This window comes from Mesocricetus auratus, unplaced genomic scaffold, assembly GCF_017639785.1.
Source record: "Mesocricetus auratus isolate SY011 unplaced genomic scaffold, BCM_Maur_2.0 Super-Scaffold_100014, whole genome shotgun sequence".
Classification (NCBI taxonomy): domain Eukaryota; kingdom Metazoa; phylum Chordata; class Mammalia; order Rodentia; family Cricetidae; genus Mesocricetus; species Mesocricetus auratus.
The window spans coordinates 7,145,621-7,164,899 of record NW_024429197.1 but is presented as its reverse complement, the minus strand read 5'-3'; the positions used below and the strand labels follow the sequence as shown (position 1 = coordinate 7,164,899).

General features: G+C 47.4%; 1 protein-coding gene across 6 annotated transcripts; it reads left to right on the top strand.

The window, feature by feature from the left end:
- Nucleotides 1-7,506: 7,506 nt before the first annotated feature.
- Nucleotides 7,507-18,653, top strand: Znf436 (zinc finger protein 436). Of its 6 annotated transcripts, none has more exons than XM_005080997.4 (4): nucleotides 7,507-7,938; nucleotides 9,206-9,298; nucleotides 10,071-10,197; nucleotides 14,754-18,653. In XM_005080997.4, the coding sequence occupies exons 2-4, from the start codon at nucleotides 9,266-9,268 to the stop codon at nucleotides 16,004-16,006; spliced, it is 1,413 nt and encodes a 470-aa protein (XP_005081054.1). In that variant the 5' UTR covers nucleotides 7,507-7,938; nucleotides 9,206-9,265; the 3' UTR covers nucleotides 16,007-18,653. The 6 variants fall into 6 exon arrangements, with proteins under 6 accessions (XP_005081054.1, XP_040612274.1, XP_040612273.1 ...); XM_040756340.1 differs by having other exon boundaries at nucleotides 9,954-10,197; XM_040756339.1 differs by lacking the exon at nucleotides 7,507-7,938 and adding an exon at nucleotides 8,390-8,408.
- Nucleotides 18,654-19,279: the final 626 nt, after the last annotated feature.

Here is a 19,279-nt window from a genome sequence, read left to right as displayed (position 1 = left end):
ATAAATTTAAAAAAATTAGAAGAAAAAAATCCATATGTGGTGGTGTATACATGGAGTCCCAGTGCTTGGGCAGTAGATGTAGGATAACCACAAGTTCAAGACCAGCTTGATCTACACAGTGACTCTCAGAAAGTTGGCTGTGTGATTTGGCTTGTGCAGATCGAAGTCTCTTCCCAAACGCTTCTGTGTCCTGTCCATAACTGGCCAGAAGGCCTCGGGGGACTCTGGATCATTCTAGGCAGGAATAGATCTAGCATTCAGGGAGGGTTGCATGATTCCCGAGCCTCTAGTCCCCTTGAGAGTCCTGAGCCCCAGAGCCTCCTCAGACCCAGTGTGCTCCTCACGGCTCTCTGCTGTGTGAGCTTCCCAGAAGTATGTGGGACTTCTCCCATGTTGACATCAGCTGCTCTTTATGCTGAGGAGAACGTTAGGTAACACTAGAAACTTCTAGAACAGCCTTTGATGCAGGTGTGGTGAGCTGTGGTGGTTCTGTCACTGATTGTCTAGCAGCCCCAGACTGAGTCTCCTAGAATGTCTGTGTCCTACTAAGGAGTTTGAATACGTCATCCCTCTGTACCAGTTTCTTAAGTACATACAGTGAGCAGAGCTCTCGCCTCCTGGAGTGACTGTAGGGGCTATAGAGTTTCCATCTGTCCTGGTCACCCTTGGGTTACACTGCTGGATGGTGACAGTGGAGGAGCTGGTGTCTCCTGGGCATCATCCCTGCAGAATGGGTGGTCAGCTTTTTTCCACCTGTCCTGGACCTCCACCAGAAGATGGAGCCTGGAAATAGACTGGATGTGGAAATCAGCCTCAGGGGGTTGGGAGGATGGCTGCGGGGGATGACTGGAGGTGGAAATCACTTTCTGCCAAGCCGATAACCCACATCCAATCCTCAGGATCCACACAGACAGTGTGTTGTGCCCAAACTCTAAACCCCCAAATCACCAAGAGACCTAATCTGATGCAAAAGCAAAGAGTTTTTAATTTTACGAGTTAACTCAGGTTCCCCTGTCCATCAGACACAGCGAGTGAAACAGGACGACCTCGAGCAGCAGTGGGGCAGGGTAAGGGGAGTGTCTGGGGGTCTGCTAGTTGCATAGCAACAGTCTCAGGATTGGTGCACTTCGGGGCTTGGGCAACCTTTCCTGTATTGATTGGTCAACTGCAGCTGCAGTAGGTTGCTCTGCCTGGAAGCCCTTCCAGAGTGGCTGCTATGCTCTGCATTCCACTGTTATTGGTAAAACACATCCAGAGTCCTCCAGCTAACTTCTGATTGGTCCCTCACCACATGAGGGTATCTGACTTCCTATTAATTAGGGCAGGGTTGCTGAGTCAGGGGCCTATGTCTTGCTGTGTCTTTTCTGCAGCCTGTCATGGTTGCCAAAGCAGGGGACTGGGTGAGGGTCTGGGACCTTCAGGTCTTGGGACCTAACTTAAGTCCTCAGCTTTGGTGGCCAGCACCCAATCTTCCGAGTCTTCTCCCCAACCCATGACTGAGTATTTTAAGGAGACACCGTGGAAAGACTTTCAGTATCAGTACCCAACTATCTCTTATGTTCTCTGTGTCCTAAGGATTTAGAGCCTGAATCCTCTTTGCCAGTAACCATACTATTGACAAAGGAGATAAATCAGATTAAGCAGTGAAGGAACAACTCCACACATGACATGGCACACGTGCTCCTCGACAAAAGGGGACACATGAAGACTGAACGGGCCATAGGTTTTTAATACCCTCCCTGTGTGCTTTCCTGTCCCCACCCAGGATCCATCCAACTCATGAGGTTTCAATAGCAAGGACTAGAAAGGGCTTTGCAAGACCGTAGATGTGACTGCGTTCAGGTCCCCTCTCTGCCACCCCCATTTAAAAGTGTGCATTTCCCCCATGCTTGGGGGGCTTAGAGGTCCTGCAGGGCAGGCTTCTGCCTTACCTTCACCGTGGTTCCACAGCCACACTGGCCTCTCAGATCTTTCTGGACTGTTGAGAGGCCTCTTAACTCCAAGGCTGCCTTCATCAAGCCTTAGGCAAATTAGCATTAACATCAACTACTCAGGAAGGCTTTCTGTGTGTCTTCTGTGTCCCTCCTCCTCCACACCCAAAGGAGAAAAAGGGCCAGGTTGGACCAGGTGAAGCAGAGAGAAGACATGTTTTGGGAGTTTGGGGAAAAGATCTCACCAAGTTATTTCAGCAAAAAGATATTGAAAATAAAAGCCTATTAAATAACCTACAACTAATTTAGAGGGTATTTGTATTTTTCAGAAGGGTAAGGACACATGGGTTGGGATTGCCTTATATGCAAGAGACCCTTTGGCTGTCTGATCCCAACACTGGCAGAGGTCAGGAGTGTTACGGGCATCTAAAATATGGTTTCGAAGTTTTTATTTATATTTATTGTGTAACAGAAAGACAGACAGAATGGGCAACTGGGACCCTGGTGGGCTTCTAACTCATACAAAATTAACGATGACCTTAAGCTCCTGAGCTTCCCTATTAGCTGGGATTACAGGTTGCAATAATATGCCCGGTTTATGTGGTGCTACAGATCAAGCCGTGGTCTTGTGAATACTGGGCACTCTACATCCTGTAACATCCTTAGCCCTGGAAGGCCTTTCTTAACTTTTTTTTACATATATGAGTGTTTGCTGCATGCATGACGGTGTCCAGGTGCATGCCTGGTACCCACACAAACCAGGAGAAGGTATAGGATAACTCTGGAACAGGGGTTACAGAAGATGGTGAGCCACAATGTGGGTGCTGGGAATCAAACTGGGGGCCTCTTTGAAAGCAGCAAGTACTTTTAGTCACTGAGCTATCTCTCCAGTGCCCCCTTCCCCAGAAATCTTAATCATCTCATTGAGGCTACCAGGTCTCTCTTGTTAGTCCTCCATTCTCTTTAACTCAAGACTGTGTCACCCAGGGCCTCTCAGACACAGCCAAGTCCCTCCATTGTGAAGCCCTTCTCTCCATCACTGCTGTGAGCAACATGGCTCTTTCAGGGACTGATGGGAAGTCCTTCAACCAGGCTCCCAGTGCAGCGGCCTTTCTGTTCCACTTTTGTCTCCTCACCCTGAGTGGCCTCAGTCATCCTCAGAGCATTCCATCAGCCCACAAGTCAAGTTCAGATGCCTTATCCAGCTTGCAACGTATCCTCCATCTGCTATCTGCCTGTGTTTTGTTTTGAAAAATCTGGAGGCTTTTTTTTTATAATTGGTTTCGTAGATGCTTTCCCTCTCCCTGTCTTTTTTTTAATGTGTATTGGTGTTTTACCTACATGTGTGCCTATGTAAGAGTGCATGATCCCCTGGAACTGTAGTCACAGACAGTTGTGAGCTGCCATGTGGGTGCTAGGAATTGAACCCAGTCCTCTGGAAGAGCAGCCAGTGCTCTTAACCTGCCATCTTGCCACTCCCCCAAGCCTCACCCCCCCTTCTTTTTTCTTTTTTTGGTTTTTCGAGACAGGGTTTCTCTGTATTGTTTTGGAGCCTGTCCTGGAACTTGCTCGGTAGACCAGGCTTGGTCTCGAACCACAGAGATCCACCTGCCTCTGCCTCCCGAGTGCTGGGATTAAAGGTGTGTGCCACCACCGCCAGGCCCCTCACCCCCAACTTAAATGGCTCTTCTTCTCATCTTCCACTTCTACTCTCTTGCTGCTCCAGCCTAAGTGGTCTCTTTGCCTTATTCCTACCTATGGCTAGCTGCTCGGCTTCCTTCAGCCAGACTGTAAATTGTACCCATTCCTCAAGCTCACCTTTGAGACACACATTCCCACCCCTAGACAACAGGAGATGGGGCCTCAGAACTCCCGTACCTCTCAGTACCAGTACCATGAGTCTAGCTAGGTCTCTTGTTGCAGTCCATGAGTCTTAAAATTCTTCTTTGTCTCACAGTGCCAAGAGCATCTGTCAGTGGGCATTTCCCAAGTGGGCATCTGGGACACACTACGTAACTCTCCAGGCTTCCAGTTCTCCACTTGCAAAATAGTAGCTATACTCACTCCTCAAATGAAGTTAATAACATGCGAAGTGCTTAGACTCCTGCTTCACACACACTGTCTGGTAGCAACAGCTACTCCTTTCACTAAGAGCACCTGACATTGACTTTCTCAATGAACCCTTTGGCCCAAGAACTAGGTTACTATTCTGTTGTGGAGCTAATGGTGATTGAACCTAGGGCACTAGGCATGCTAGGCACAGGCTCGAGCACTGAACTATATCTCCAGTTCCCCCTTCCCCCTTTCATTTTATCTGCTTTTTTGAGATGAGGTCTCACCTAAGATTCCCAGGTTGACTTTGAACTTGGGGTCTTTCTACATTTGCCTCCTAAGTAATTGGAAGTACAGGACAACTTGGTGGTATTATAACCTTTTAAAACATTACTTAAGCCAGGTGATGGTGGCACATGCCTTTAAGATGGCATTCAGGAGGCAGAGACAGGTGGATCACTGTGAGTTTGAGGCTATCCTGGTCTACAAACTGAGTTCCAGAGCAGTCATCTTCCTAGACTTGGTTATTTTCAACACAGGGTTTCTCTCTGTAGCCCTGGCTGCCCTAGAACTTTCTCTGTAGACCAGGCTGACCTCAGACTCAGAGATCTGCCTGTGTCTGCTTCCCAAGTGCTGGGATTAAAGGCGTGCACCACCACCACCTAGCAACTTCTCCAGCTCTTAAAGGCTGAAGCTGTGGCTTAGTGGTAGAGTATTTGTCGAGCAGTCTATCATAATATCATGGGAGGCCCTTTCCCTCCTGCAGTCCCCCACCCTCCCCCATCCTGGCAACAACCAGAGCACTGTTTGTATTATTAGACTCTTTATAAGCTGAGGAGCCCAGAGTTCAGGGAGTAATTTGTTCTTGGGAGACAGAGCTTGGACTTGGACCCAGACTCCCGGTTACATTCTGAGTCACTTCATATGGCTTCACCGCACAGAACATCTGGGACACATTTAACTCCCTCCTGTGCCCTCATGCTTAATCCTCACCGCAGTCCTGCAGCCATTTAGGGGGTGGTGTCCAGTTCCTAGTTTAGTATCTAGTACAGAAAGGGCATAATAACCTGGGTCCAGTTGATGTTCTTAAACAGCCTAGACAATACCAAATCAGTTAGTTGTGCATTTTCTTAAGCTATGCTCTACATTTTTGGGAAAATCCTCTCTTGGGAGAAAACCAGCAGAAGTATTATGGGACCAAGTGCCCCAGCCCTCTGTGTCCTGCCCTCCTCCTGCAGAGCCCATCTGCTGTTCTCACCCAGCTGCCCCGCCCCCTGCCCTTCATGCAGGACTGACTACCAGCTTCGCTGATCACTGATCTGCAGCCAAAGGCAGAGACAGACAGGCATGCAAGGGAATATGAGACACTGTCCTCGCCCTGCTTCTTTGCTCTGCCACCCTTCCCTCAGGTCCTAAGGAACCAAGCCATGCTGGAACAGAGCTGTCCTTTCATGCCTCTGTGCCTCTGCACAAACTGTTCAAGACTAAAGCTCTCCCTCCTCCAATCTCCCTCTCTGATATGCCCACGAATCTGCCAGACTGCCTGGGTGTCACCTCCATCACTCCACCGCAAAGCCTCCTTCCTTCCCAGGGAGAAGTGGGTGGTGGGCAGGGACATGGCAGGATGCAAGTCTGGGTGCAGCTCTAAGGTCGAGGGAAGTCCAGGTCATTTCCTTTGAAAAAAGAAAATTGAGAAAATAGAATTACAAATATGGAGCCATATTTTAAAACGTTTAGTAGATTGGTGCTGCTGATAACAAAGAAAAGCTACATTTGGACTGCTCATAGATAACCATAAGATTTATTAAGATATAGGGCGGGGGCGCTGCTTCAGAGATTAAAAACGCTTGTTCTTTTAGAGAACTGGAGTTTCTTCCAGCATTGGAAGGCTCACAATGGCCTGTAATTCCAGCTCCAGGGGGATCCGACTCCTGGCTTTCTCAGGTCACCTACACACAAGCACACACACACACACACACACACACACACACACACACACACACACACGGGATGAGGAGGAGTTAATAAAATGAATCTTTAGAAAAATGTTTATTAAAAACAACCATTTACAGAGCCCCATAGGAACAATGATCCTGCTGCAAATGCATGTTTTGAAGACCTGCAAGGAAGATCCTCATTTCCCCAGGGCCAAGCTCTACTGAAGCCTCCACACACAGGAGGTGCTCATCATCTGATGAGTGATGGGGACAGACAGGACTTTCCAATTCACTCTAGAAAACTCAAAACCATATTTTGAATGGCACTGAACAATAGGGCAGGAAGTAGCTGCCTCCTCCAGTGACCCCCACACACACCCTCTGAGATAAGCAGCAAGCTGCTACAGGAAGACCCACAGCCCGTCTTTCCTGCCTCACTCTCCCAGGTAATGGAACATCCTGCTCAGACCTTCTCCCCATTCCCAGGTGGTAAAGAAAAAGCACTTACTTCCCAGGCAAGCTGACAAGCAGGGCACACAGAGCCAACCTGCCCCCGGGCTCCATCCTTGGGAATAAAAGGAACATCAACGGGGACAAAGGAGGCTTAAAAGCTTGACTGCACAAAAGGCTCAGAGTTTACAAAGCAATCTGCTAGCAGAGACCTGAAAAGGGAGCCTCTTCCAAGGTGAGGCTGGGTTCTCTCACCGTAAGAGACCTGTAGTTAAGCAGCCCAACTTTGCACCAGTCACCCTCTGTTTCTGGGAGTTCAGTTAGTGACCCCTGTTTTTTGATCACTCAGTTTTCTGAGAGAGGCCTCAACTTTCTGGGTTGCTGGCAATCCCATATACCAGGCTTGAATACACACACATACCGTGAACTTGAACCCGCCCACTGGCTCAACTTCCGCCTCCTTATGTATTTCCAGCAGAAACAATAGAGTGAGGATAAGGTCACCCCAGAGTTGCTATGATTCCCCAGACCTTCAGGCCATCAAATATACCCATGAACCTTTCTGGAAGTTTCTCCTGTTACCAAAGACAGGACCTGTCCAAATACTTATGGTCCAATTTTTCATCGTCTGACCTTTATGCCCACATTCTTCTTACTCTTGTAAATCCTTCAGGATTCTAATTTACATGGTGGCTGGGCCAATTTTACAGTAGGTAGGACGGAACAATTCTGTGGCATCTAAACATTTTTGTGACCCAGCTTTGGGAGTGGAAGAGAAGCACAGGTAGAAGAGATGTATTATGACTGGTAGGGGTTCTGCTAGCTCATTTTTAGATCCTTGAGCCATGTAGCCATAAATAACTGGGCACAGGGAACAGGACACTCTAATAAAAGCATGGTCGGGAGTCATATATGAAAAAAAAATGTTTTAAAGTCCTTCAGTGCGAGGATGTATCTGCAAAACAAAAGTCCCTTTCCCCAGCCCAGGCAGAGCAGTCTCCTGTTCAGTCAGAGACAACAGGCTTCTGGGCATCAAGCCAAGGTTCTGGGGATATTTATAACTTGAAGAGGGTGGGAGTCCCTAATAAGCTGCTATATTCTTTTTCCATCACTTCCCTCTCCAAGGCTACAGCAAGCTGGGAGCTCTTCCTGCACAGAATGCCTGCTTTGCCTAGCCCTCGCCTTCCATTGTCTAAGTCCTTCATCCAGGCTGAGGAAGGAGAAGGCTCCAAGTCTTTCTGTTTGGAGAATTCTTACTGAATGTATCTTAGTCGCTGTTGGGGTGTTTCTTGGCCAGCTGTTATGGCCTCAGGGATCTGTTTATGAGCTTGTGGTTTCTCCAAGCAATAGAACAGTCTGAGATCTCTGCAAACCTTGAAGCTTTGGGCTCAATCCTACCATTGAATGCTGGCCTTTGCCTGTTTATGGATTCGGATTTCTACCCGTGGCTCTGAGATCTCCGGAATCTGCTGGTGATATGTAGAATCTTTTCGATCAGGGCTCTTTAGAATTCTGAGGCTTGGGGATCTTGGAAGCAGCGATCCACTGGATCTTTTACAGACCAGGAGGTAAGCCTATTCGTTCTACCCTAACCCAGTTTGTGGCTCCTTTGAAACAGACATAGATTGCTAACATCCTTAGGATCCTTTCGGGGTCACGGTCTCCAAGCTGTTGGGAGGTCTTCAAGAATTCATTCAACAGAGAGATGGTCAAGAGTGCAAGGTCCTTGAGTCTCCACTCTGAGGCCAGTTATCTCCCTACACACCCTAGCTCCTTCTCTGCTTCTGATTTCAGTGTTCCGGCGGTTTAGATAAGTGCACTTGGGTCCAGTCTCTATAAAGGAGCCCGAGAAGCTCCCGACAGGGTTAACAGGATACCCCGGGTCGCGCTGCGGACTGCACTCCCACAGGGCGCGTAGCACGAAGCCTCCTGGGATATGTAGTCTGCAGGCGGGTTGCGAATGTCGCAGGGTCTGCTGGGAGTTGTAGTTCTCGGGACACAGAGTAACCGCTGCAGGCGGCGCTGGGAGGTGTTGTGAGTACGTGGGCGGGGCCCAAAGTTCCATCGCGGCTTGGGAGTCTCCCGAGGGAGGGACCTGGAGCCTTTTCCCGCCCTGGCCTGGACTGTCAAATGAGGGCTGATCCCAGCTGAGTTCAGCCCAGGCCGCCACGCTTAGTCTGACATCGCGGATAATATCTGATTCAAAGACGGCCGCAGGCCCATGAGAAAAAACAGGGAAGCCTCCTTTACTGAGTCGTGCTGTGGTCTCTGAGAAGAAGTGGAGGTTACTCCGTCTGGTCTTGAAGGACGTGGTCCTGTCTCCTCCCTTTTGTTCTTTTCCCACCCCGCTCTTGGCCTCTAAGTGGCCTTTGTACGCCAGAGTGGAACTTCAAGTCCCGGCAGGCCGCGAGGCGCACGCACGCGTGGTGGGGATGCTCGGCCACGCGGCAGGAGGAGGGCTGATGATTTGGCATCTGATTGGTCCCGTGTTTTCTGATTTTCTTTTGCTGATTGGCTGAGGTTGCTGCCGGAAAGGCCCTAGCCCGGAGATGGAAGAGCAGAGGCGTTCTGTAGGGTTGGGTTGAAAGCCTCCTCCCTCAAATAGCATCGGCCTGACCCCCCCAGCCCAGGGGTCGCCTAGCCAGAGGCTGTGCTCCCTTTCATTGCATGTACTCGGTATTAACGGAGACACGGACAGCGGGTCACGTTCGGGGATCAGGGAGGAGAGTGACCGGTCCTGGCTCGTCCCCGCACACCCTGCGACCAGAACTCCAGCCCTAGGGAGTGGGCAGGGCCTCTAGCCGCGCCTCACTCCCTGCTTTTCGTCTCCTTCAGCGTTGTCTGCTGGCTGCTTTTCCTGCTCTCCCTCCCAGGAGACGAACGCTTGAGCCTGAGATGGCAGCCACCCTGCTCATGGCTGGGTCCCAGGTAAGCCCACCCCCGGCTTCCCGTCCCTCGCCTTTGCTTACCCATCTGGCCCGGTGTTTCCCCGTTCTGCAGACCCCTATAGGAAATTCCCTGGGATTAGCCCATTTCCCTATTCTGCTGCAGGGGCTTAGCGCTGGCTGATTTAGCCATATACAAGCATATATGGAACATCTACTGTATGTCTTTAAATACTAAGGAGAATAAAACCGGACAAGATGGGTAGTATCCTCCTTGCCAACAATCTGTAGGGAGAGAGGTGCATACGGTTATCCTTGATACAATGTGATAAGTACTTTGCCTTAGCAAGAAAGTGTTGTGGTGTGGGAATCAGTAAATCGTGCAGTGATTAACTCCTAGGTGAGGCATCCGAGGAAGGAGTGAAGAGCAAACGGGAGGGTGGGGAGACAGAACAACAGTTGGCACTTTGGACCATATAGAGGAGAATTTCACTGGTCTTAGAAAAGAACATTGTGTGTAGAGATATAGAGCCATGTAAGTTCTGAAAAGGAAGTGGCCAGGGAATAAGGGTCCCCAAGCGGGCAGGGATATCTAGTACATTGCCCGAGGAGGCAGCTAGTAGATTGTCCCTGCCTTTTGACCACATGTCTTTTTTTTTTTCTTTCTTTCTTTCTTATTTCTTCTTTGGACTCTACAGATCAGACTTAATGCCATTGCCTTCTCGACATTTCTAACCATGTCTCTAATTTCAAGAAGAAAAGCTGGTACTAAACTCCTAGGTACTAAGTAGTGAGGAAGCATTGTGTGATTTCAGGCCCCTGTGACATTTGAAGATATGGCCATGTACCTCACTCGGGAGGAATGGAGACCCCTGGATCCTACACAGAGAGACCTTTACAGGGATGTGATGCAGGAGAATTACGGAAATGTTGTCTCACTGGGTGAGTGAGGGTTTTATCCGTTTTCAACTCCTGTCTTGAAACTGTCAAAAAAATGGCTTAAGTCTTTTTGATATAGACTTGGTTTTTTGTTTTTGTTTTTGTTTTTAGGAAAACCACACCGTTATGCAAAGCTTTAAATGTGGATGATCTATGTTATATGGTAGAAAAAGAAAGGGCCGAGTGTTGGTGGCGCATGCCTTTAATCCCAACACTTGGGAGGCAGATCTCTACGAGTTCTAGACCAGCCTGGTCCAGGACAGGCTCCAAAGCCACAGAGAAACCCTGTCTCCCTGTCTCAAAAAAATAAAAAACAAAAAAACAAAAAAAAAAAAAAGAAAGAAAAAAGAAAAAGAAAGGAGTTTCTGCAGTTTTAGAGACTTTTAGGCCTTTTAGGATTCTCATGCCCTGAGTCACTTGCCATCCTGCACATCCTGCAGCCTGTTTGTACAGGTCACTGACCAAACAGGTCTGACACTGTGGTGCCTGCCAGGTCATACATGCCCTGTAAATGGCGCTTTTCTCTGGGGCGCTTTTCTCTGGGGCGCTAGGAGATGAGGGGTTCTGAGGCAGGTTCACAGAAAGGCAGGATCCACCTGTTTTGTGTTTGTTTTGGCTCCATAGCTGCAGTTTTGCCTTTGTCGAGGAAGGTTCTTGTCTGGAACTGTTTCAGAGGCGATCGTCCGTCCGACCCTGATTAGAGGAGGACTTGTGAGGCTCGGGATGCAGCGCAGTGGAAAGCGTTTCGAATACTTGAAGTGCTGGGTTTGGTCCTCAGAGCTACATAAAGCCAAGCACGGGACTAAGATACTTTAAATGTTTTTATTCTCAGAACAAAAGGTGACCTGAGGGGTTTTCTTAGCTTAGACTTTTTCTGATGTCCCAATTTCTTTGGATTCTTCTTTTTATTTATCTTTTTATTCATTTTTAGGTGATAGTAAGTAATGGGTTTCATTGTGATGTGTTTCATATATGTATTGGTATACTTTATTCTGATTTGTTCCCCTATCTGGCTTCTTCCTTGAACCTTTCTTTGTCCCTTCAGTTGTTCCTTAAAAACAATAGCAACAACTCCACTATCAAAAACAAAATGAACAAAAATAAAAATGGGTTGAAGAGATGGCTCAGTTGTTAAGACCATGTATTGCTATTGCTGAGGACTTGAGTTCAGTTTCCAGCACCTACACCAGGCATCTCACAACCACCTGTAACTCAAGTTCCAAGGGATCAGATGCCCTCTTCTGGCCCCTGAAGGGCATCTGCAATCACACGTACCCATACCCCAACCCAGACACAGGCACAGAATTAAAAATGAAGTAAAAATTAAATAGCCAGGTGGTGGCGGGCAATCCTTTACTCCCAGCACTTGGGAAGCAGAGGAAGGAGGGATCTCTGTGAGTTCAAGGTTCAAGCCAGCCTGGTCTACAAATCGAGTTCCAAGACAGCCAGAGCTATTACACAGAGAAACCCTATCATGAAAAGAAAAAAAAAATCCAAATATTTAATGATACATTAAAGGATCTAAGGGATCCTGAGATAAACAAAGAAAAACACCTTGAAAAGCCTGACAGATTGCTCAGTGGTCCAGAGCACTTGCTGCTGTTGCAAGAAGACCTGAATACAGTTCCTGACACCCACATCAGGCAGCACACAACTGTCTGTAACTCCAGTTCCAGGGGATCTGATGCCCTCTTCTGGCCTCTAGAGGCATCACACATGCACATGGTGCACAGACATTCACTCAGACCGAATGTCCATACACATTAAAAGGAGAAACAAAACAACAAAGTGCTTTGGAAACATTTGTTAACCCTCCCCTAGATTTATCTGGGTAAGCAACAAGGCTGTTGGTGATCTATCTAAGAAGTGCTCTTAGTCTATTGGGATACAAGAGCATGATTTTTTTTGTTTTTGTTTTTTGTTTTTGTTTTTCGAGACAGGGTTTCTTTGTATTGTCTTGGAGGCTGTCCTGGAACTCCCTCTGTAGACCAGGCTGGTCTCAAACTCATAGAGATCTGCCTGCCTCTGCCTCCCGAGTGCTGGGATTAAAGGCTTGCACCACTAATGCCCGTCAAGCATGTATTTTTAAAAATGCTCTTTTCTGCCAGGTGGTGGTAGCACACAACTTTAATCCCAGCACTTAGGGTGCAGAGGTGAGGATCTCTGTGAATTTGTGGCCAGCCCAGCCTATAGAGTGAGTTCCAGGACAGACTCCAAAGCTACAGAGAAACCCTGTTTTGGGGGGAGAAAAACAAGCAAACAAGAAAAAAAGCTCCCTTTTCTTTCTTTTTTTTATTGTTTTGTGGAGTTGTATTTGCAATAGATCTGGGTAAATAACATAGCTATGGCTATTTAAAATTTTTTTTCCGAGACAGGGTTTCTCTGTGACTTTGGAAGCTGTCCTGGAACTCTGTCTGTAGACCAGGCTGGCCTTGAACTCACAGAGATCCCCCTTCCTCTCCTGCCCAAGTGCTGGGATTAAAGGTGTATGCTTAGATTTCTTTTCTGTTTCTTCTTCGTGTGTGTGTGTGTGTGTGTGTGTGTGTGTGTGTGTGTGTGTGTGTATACAATTGACACCTGTCTGTCCATAAGCCAGAGGTCCACTTCTAGTACTTTTCTCTATCTGCTTCCACCTTATTTTTTGAGACAAGGCCTCTTATTGAACCTCGAGCTAGCTCTCAGTGAGACTGGTTGACTAGCAAGTCCCCAGGATCTACTTGACTCCATTCTCTCAAGTGCTGGGATTAATGGTATGCCCAGCTTTTATGTGTATCCTTGATGTCCCAACCCAGAGTCCAATGTTTGTATAACAAATACTTCATCCACTGACTCATCTTCCTAGCCCTTCTTTGGGTCTTTTATTTGTTTATTTTTTGTTTTGTTTTTGTGACTAGTTAACCAAATTAATTTACTCATAGGCCCTTTGCAATGCAGTTTTCTGGTATGTACTAAGAAACCCAATTTGGAAAATGTAGTGTCTGCCAGAGGTTCCTTAAAGCTGATTACATATTTTTTTTTATCTTCACACTTGAAATATATGAAATGTTGACGTATATACAGTATACTTACTTAGTTCCAAAACTGGGCTGAGCTGGTTCTGGTGTGGAGTTAGAGCTGTTTCTGGTGTGTAGTTTAGTGGTAGAACACATGCTTAGCATGCATGGAACCTCGGGTTTGTTCCCCCAACACTCCTCTCTGAGCCAAGCATCTCTGTGTTCTCCAACTTTAAGTGACATTTGTAAGTTGCTTTTTCTTTCAAGTAAGAGGTGAAGACATGGGGTTGGAGGTTAAAAGCACTGACCGTTCTTCCAAAGGTCCTGAGTTCAATTCTCAACAACCACGTGGTGGCTCATGACCCTCTATAGTGCGATCTGGTGCTCTCTTCTGGCGGCAATGGTACATGCAAGCAGAACACTGTATACATAATAAGTAAATCTTTTTAAAAAAGAGGTGAAGACGTGACACAGGAGCTGCTTCCGTGGTGTGCACCAGTGTTCACTGCTCTGTAGAGTCAGAAGGATGAGACATTCAGTGTCACCGGACAAAGTGAGTTCTAGGCCAGCTAAGGGACCCTGTCACAAACAAATATCCCTGATAGAGAAACTTAAAAAATAGCTTCTCTTCATAGTAATCTCGGTAAATCTAATATGATAATTAAGAAGGCTTGACAAGTTAAATAAAATGACACATGCCCCCAAATTTTTGTAGAGTCTTTTAGATATTCTAATTATGGTCTCTGATTGATTCCCTTTTTCAAAATGCCAAGAATAGTTTCTTAAATAAGAATTAACCAAAGAGCCTGAACTTAGACAAACTTGAGTTGATATTTAGACTTTTGTCTTTATTGTTTAGTTGTGTGCATATGAGTGTGGGTTTGTGCCCACAGAAGCCAGAATGCATTGGATCCCTAGAGCTGGGATTTGTGGTTGTGAGTTGCCTGGTGTGGGTCTTGGCAACCAAACCCAGGTTCTCTATAAGAGCAGTATGCATGCCGTCTTAGCCAGTGTACCATGTTACCTTGAGAAAGTCACTTCACTTCTCTGAGTCTTGGATCTCTCCTTCATGGAGAGGAACTGTCATGATAATTGATATTCATGTTAAGAATTTAGTATGTCGCTGGGCAGTGGTGGCACACGCCTTTAATCCCAGAACTCGGGAGGCAAAGGCAGGCAGATCTCTGTGAGTTCGAGGCCAGGCTGGACCGACAGCCTCCAAAACAATACAGAGAAACCCTGTCTCGTAAAAACAAAACAAAAAAAAAAAAAAAGAAGAGTTTAGTATGTCACCATTGCTGTTTGGCTCAATCCACCCTCCTCTGTGGATGATGTACGTTCTTCCCACTTTTACATTCTTACCTGCTGCTGAAACAAACTAAAGAGAAAAAATAAAAGAAAGAGAACGCGGTACTGGAGCTGGGCGTGGTGTAGCTGAGTGGTAGAGCACTTAAATGCCAAGCCCAAAATCCTGGGTTTACTCTGCAGCACCATGAGTAGAGGAATAAATAGAACCCCTTAGTGTCGTGCACTGACGGTCTCCACGCTGTTTACTCTTCCTTACAGATTTTGAGATCAGGAGTGAGAATGAAGTAAACCAGAAACAAGAGCTTAGTGAAGATGTAGAATTTGTGACCATGTCCGAAGAGCCTATTGGAGATGCTGAGAAGAATCCTGAAAGCGAAGAGGTCTTTGAAAGTGGGGACAGGTCGGAAAGACAGTGGGGAGACCTGGCAGCAGAAGAGTGGGTCAGCTACCCCCTCCAGCAGGTCACTGACCTGCTTGTCCACAAAGAAGTCCACGCGGACATCCGCTATCACATCTGTTCGCAGTGCGGAAAGGCCTTCAGTCAGATTTCAGACCTCAATCGACACCAGAAAACCCACACGGGAGACAGACCCTACAAGTGTTACGAATGTGGAAAGGGCTTCAGCCGCAGCTCCCACCTCATCCAGCATCAGAGGACACACACTGGCGAGCGGCCGTACGACTGCAACGAGTGCGGCAAGAGTTTCGGGAGGAGCTCTCACCTCATTCAGCACCAGACGATCCACACCGGGGAGAAGCCTCACAAATGCAGCGAGTGTGGCAAAAGCTTCTGCCGGCTCTCGCACCTCATCCAGCATCAGCGGACGCACAGCGGGGAGAAACCGTACGAGTGCGAGGAGTGTGGGAAAAGCTTCAGCCGGAGCTCCCACCTGGCCCAGCACCAGAGGACTCACACGGGGGAGAAGCCGTACGAGTGCAACGAGTGCGGGCGAGGCTTCAGCGAGAGATCCGACCTCATCAAGCACTATCGCGTCCACACCGGTGAGAGGCCCTACAAGTGCGATGAGTGCGGGAAGAATTTCAGCCAGAACTCCGACCTGGTGCGGCACCGCAGGGCTCACACGGGGGAGAAACCGTACCACTGTAACGAATGCGGGGAAAACTTCAGCCGCATCTCACACTTGGTTCAGCACCAGAGGACTCACACGGGGGAGAAGCCGTACGAATGCACCGCCTGTGGGAAGAGCTTCAGCCGGAGTTCCCATCTGATCACACACCAGAAAATCCACACCGGGGAGAAGCCCTATGAGTGTAACGAGTGTTGGCGAAGCTTTGGGGAGAGGTCAGATCTGATTAAGCACCAGAGAACCCACACAGGAGAGAAGCCCTACGAGTGTGTGCAGTGTGGAAAGGGCTTTACGCAAAGCTCCAACCTCATCACACATCAGAGAGTTCACACGGGAGAGAAGCCTTACGAATGTACCGAATGTGACAAGAGCTTCAGCCGGAGCTCAGCTCTTATTAAACACAAGAGAGTCCATACTGACTAAGCCCTGTGATCCCGAGTAAGAAACGACTCAATTGAAGGTACAGTTGTATCTGATGTCAGTGAGCCTCCTTGAGACAGACTTCCCTTGTTTAGAACATGGAAGAAGACCACCCTTTTGAAATTCCGACCCACAGCTTTGGGGATGTTATCCCCTCCCCGCAAATAGTTATTTTTATTCGATGATTATTATGTGAATTGCTTCATCAAAATCAGCCCCCATCCCAAGTAACTTGAAAGCTCAAGACCGGAGGACAAGATGCTGGCAGATGCTTAGGCCTGGAGATGGAGTAGATCTTCAGAAAGTTTTTTTTTCTCTTGGATCTCTGATCCAAAAAGACGGCAGTGGGAGTGCAGAACTGAACATGGGTATCTCTTGCTAAGGTCATGGCAGGAGACAGGCAAACCAGCCCTGGGCTGCCATTGCTCACACACAGCAGTAGCTGGCTCACACACTTCCCTTCCAAAGGGCTTCTTCCTTGAGTAGCTCATTTTGGTATCTTGCCCTCTTCTCGGCACAGGATTGTGCACACTGAAGGCAGCCATCTCATCGTTTCCCATTGTTTCTCACTTGTGTATAGCTTGCATGTTTTTGAAAGCTACTGGAAGATACAATGTGAAAGGAAAAAGGAGGCGCAGGCCTGAGGACCAAGGGCCCATGGATGGTGGTCACGTGACCTTAGCAAGGGTACCCATTGATGCTGTCATTAATCAGGTCTGACCTTAGCAAGAGATGCCCATTCATCAGGTTTATGCATTTTCTTCAAAAATCGCTTTAGGGATCATGGTATGGAAACTGCCTTTAGGAAAAGATAGGACCGTAAGTGATGATGGAATTAAAGTAGGACGTGAATTGACCCCTTCAGGGAAGGGGGCGCAGAACCTGTCCCAGGGGTGTCAGCCATTTCTGGGTTCTTAGCCATCTAACTTTTAAGATCACTTGCCCCGTACTGCTAACTCTAGGATTTGATAGGGCCACACCCGAGTCTTTATCGTAGCTTGCATAAAGGCATGTGTATGTACAGTGAAATGTGTATTCTAATAGCAGACACGGAATTCATAAGAATCAGCATGTTCTTATGTGATGTAGATCATAAGACAGAACTGTAGACATAACTCCGTTGTGAGAAATGTCCTTTATTTTTCTTTTGTGATGGAAAGAATTTTGACACTAGTGCTCAGGAGTGCACTGTCCTGTAAGGTTTTGTTTTGTACAGAACCAAACTCTTGTTTGTATGTGTCCATCAGTTGTGAGATAATGACTGAACAATTAAGTCCTTTGTCATTTCTCAGACTGAATTATCTTCTCCTGTGAAGAAAACCTCTTTGGCCTCATCAGAAGAAATGAGTAACCCTAAAGAGGAATGTGTTTCCGGCCTCCTGATAAAAATAGTTAAACGAGAGTTGACGCAGTGTAGCCCAGTACCTCAGCTCTCCTTCTCTCAGCCCGAGCAGGAATTGAGATAGGCCGGATATTGGTGCTTATCCAGCCCCATGGGGATGGCCGGGAACCGGTGCCCAGTGGCTTTCTATGGTGCTTAGTGCAAAGTTGCAAATGTTAGCTTTTTCTTTTTTTTAAGAAAACTTTTTTTCTGGGGGGGGGGAGGATGGGTAAGGGTGGCACATGCCTTTAATCCTAGCACTCAGGAGGCAGAGGCAGGCAGAGCTCTGTGAGTTCAAGGCCAGACTGGTCTACAGAGGGAGTTCCAGGACAGCCAGGGCTACACAAAGAGACCCTGTATTGAAAAACAACAGAAAAAGAAGAAAACCCTTCTTTGTTGGAATTCTTTGGGATTTGGCATTCAGGAGTAGCACTTTCACTAGAGTCACTGTGAGCACAGCTGGGTGATACCAGTCACTCACCAGTGACAACCTCAAAGCAACCCATTGAAAAACCACTCCGAGGGCCTTGAAGTGGTCACTCCCATTTGAGTAAGAACTTGGAGCAGGGCACTTGGTTTCTGTCTGTACAAAATCTAGCCTATCATGGGTATTCATATTTTAACTGTTAGGCAACTTACATATTCTTGGTAACTAAACTCAAATATGTTGTCTGTATCAGTGTAGCCAGTGACTTGGGTGGATTTCAGCATTCTCCTGTTGCTCCTTTAAAGTCACTGTAAGTGACTGCCTGGGAGTAGCTCATAAAAGACAGCACCTCCGACCCAACATGTTTTCACCCCCCTTCCCCTCCCCTGTGCTTACCCTGCCCCTCCCCCCCCAGCCTCCCTTTAAAGGTTACGCTAGAGTCCCATCTGATGCTTTTGCCTTCTAGGAGATGAAAGCTTGGGAAAGGTTTCTGATTGCCTTCCCATCTCTCCATACATGCACACTCCAGCTGGGTGGGCCTCCAGCTCTGCCCTCTCTCCTGAGATCAATTGCTGCCCACTTCCTGTGCTGAGCTGTGTGGAAGCCGTGCATCTGCCACACTTCACTGATGCTATTTGCATGCCTTCTGTTTGCAGGTCCCTGGCTGTTTCTGTACCTGCCCAGACACTCTGTGCCTGTGCTTATGGTCGTGGAGAGTGGATGAACAAGTAAATGTGTAGAGCAGATTCCCTTGGTATTGGTCAATTACCCTATTGTCTTGTCTATAGCTGTATCATCCTAACAGCATTCTATAATTAAAGGTATAATTTTTAAAATCAAAACAACTCAGTTATTTTGGTAATCTCAACAGGTTGATATCAGAGCTGCTTATCAGGTTTGTTCAAACCTGGGCATGATCACCTTTACATTTATGCTTTGTGCATAGGTATTTTGCTTAGGCTGTCCTGTGGGAATTGTGAATACAGTCAGTGCCTTGAACTCTTTGAGTATGCTAAATCTCATCTAGTCAGTGTAAAAGTTTCTAGGTCCATGCCAGTGAAAAAGCAACATGGAAGTATTGGGTATGAATATCTCACTAGCTTTGCAAGAAATAGGAAAGCACATCCCAAAGAAAAGCTGGAGTCTTTGTTTTAAAAAGAGAGTTTCTGGGGACTGGAGAGATGGCTCAGTGGTTAAGAGCACTGGCTACACTTCCTGAGTTCATTCCCAGCAACCACACGGAGGCTCACCCATCTATAGTGGGATCTGATGCCCTCTTCTGGAACAAAGGTGTCCATACAGATAGAGCACTCATAAAGAAATCTTTATTTTTTAAAAGAGAAAGCTTCTGGAAACACCACAAGAGCCAGGCATAATGGTGCATACTTCTTATCCTAGTGCTTAGAAGGCAGAGTCAGGTGGGGTCTCTTGAGTCTGAGGCCAGTGGCCTGTCTCCACACAAACAAGG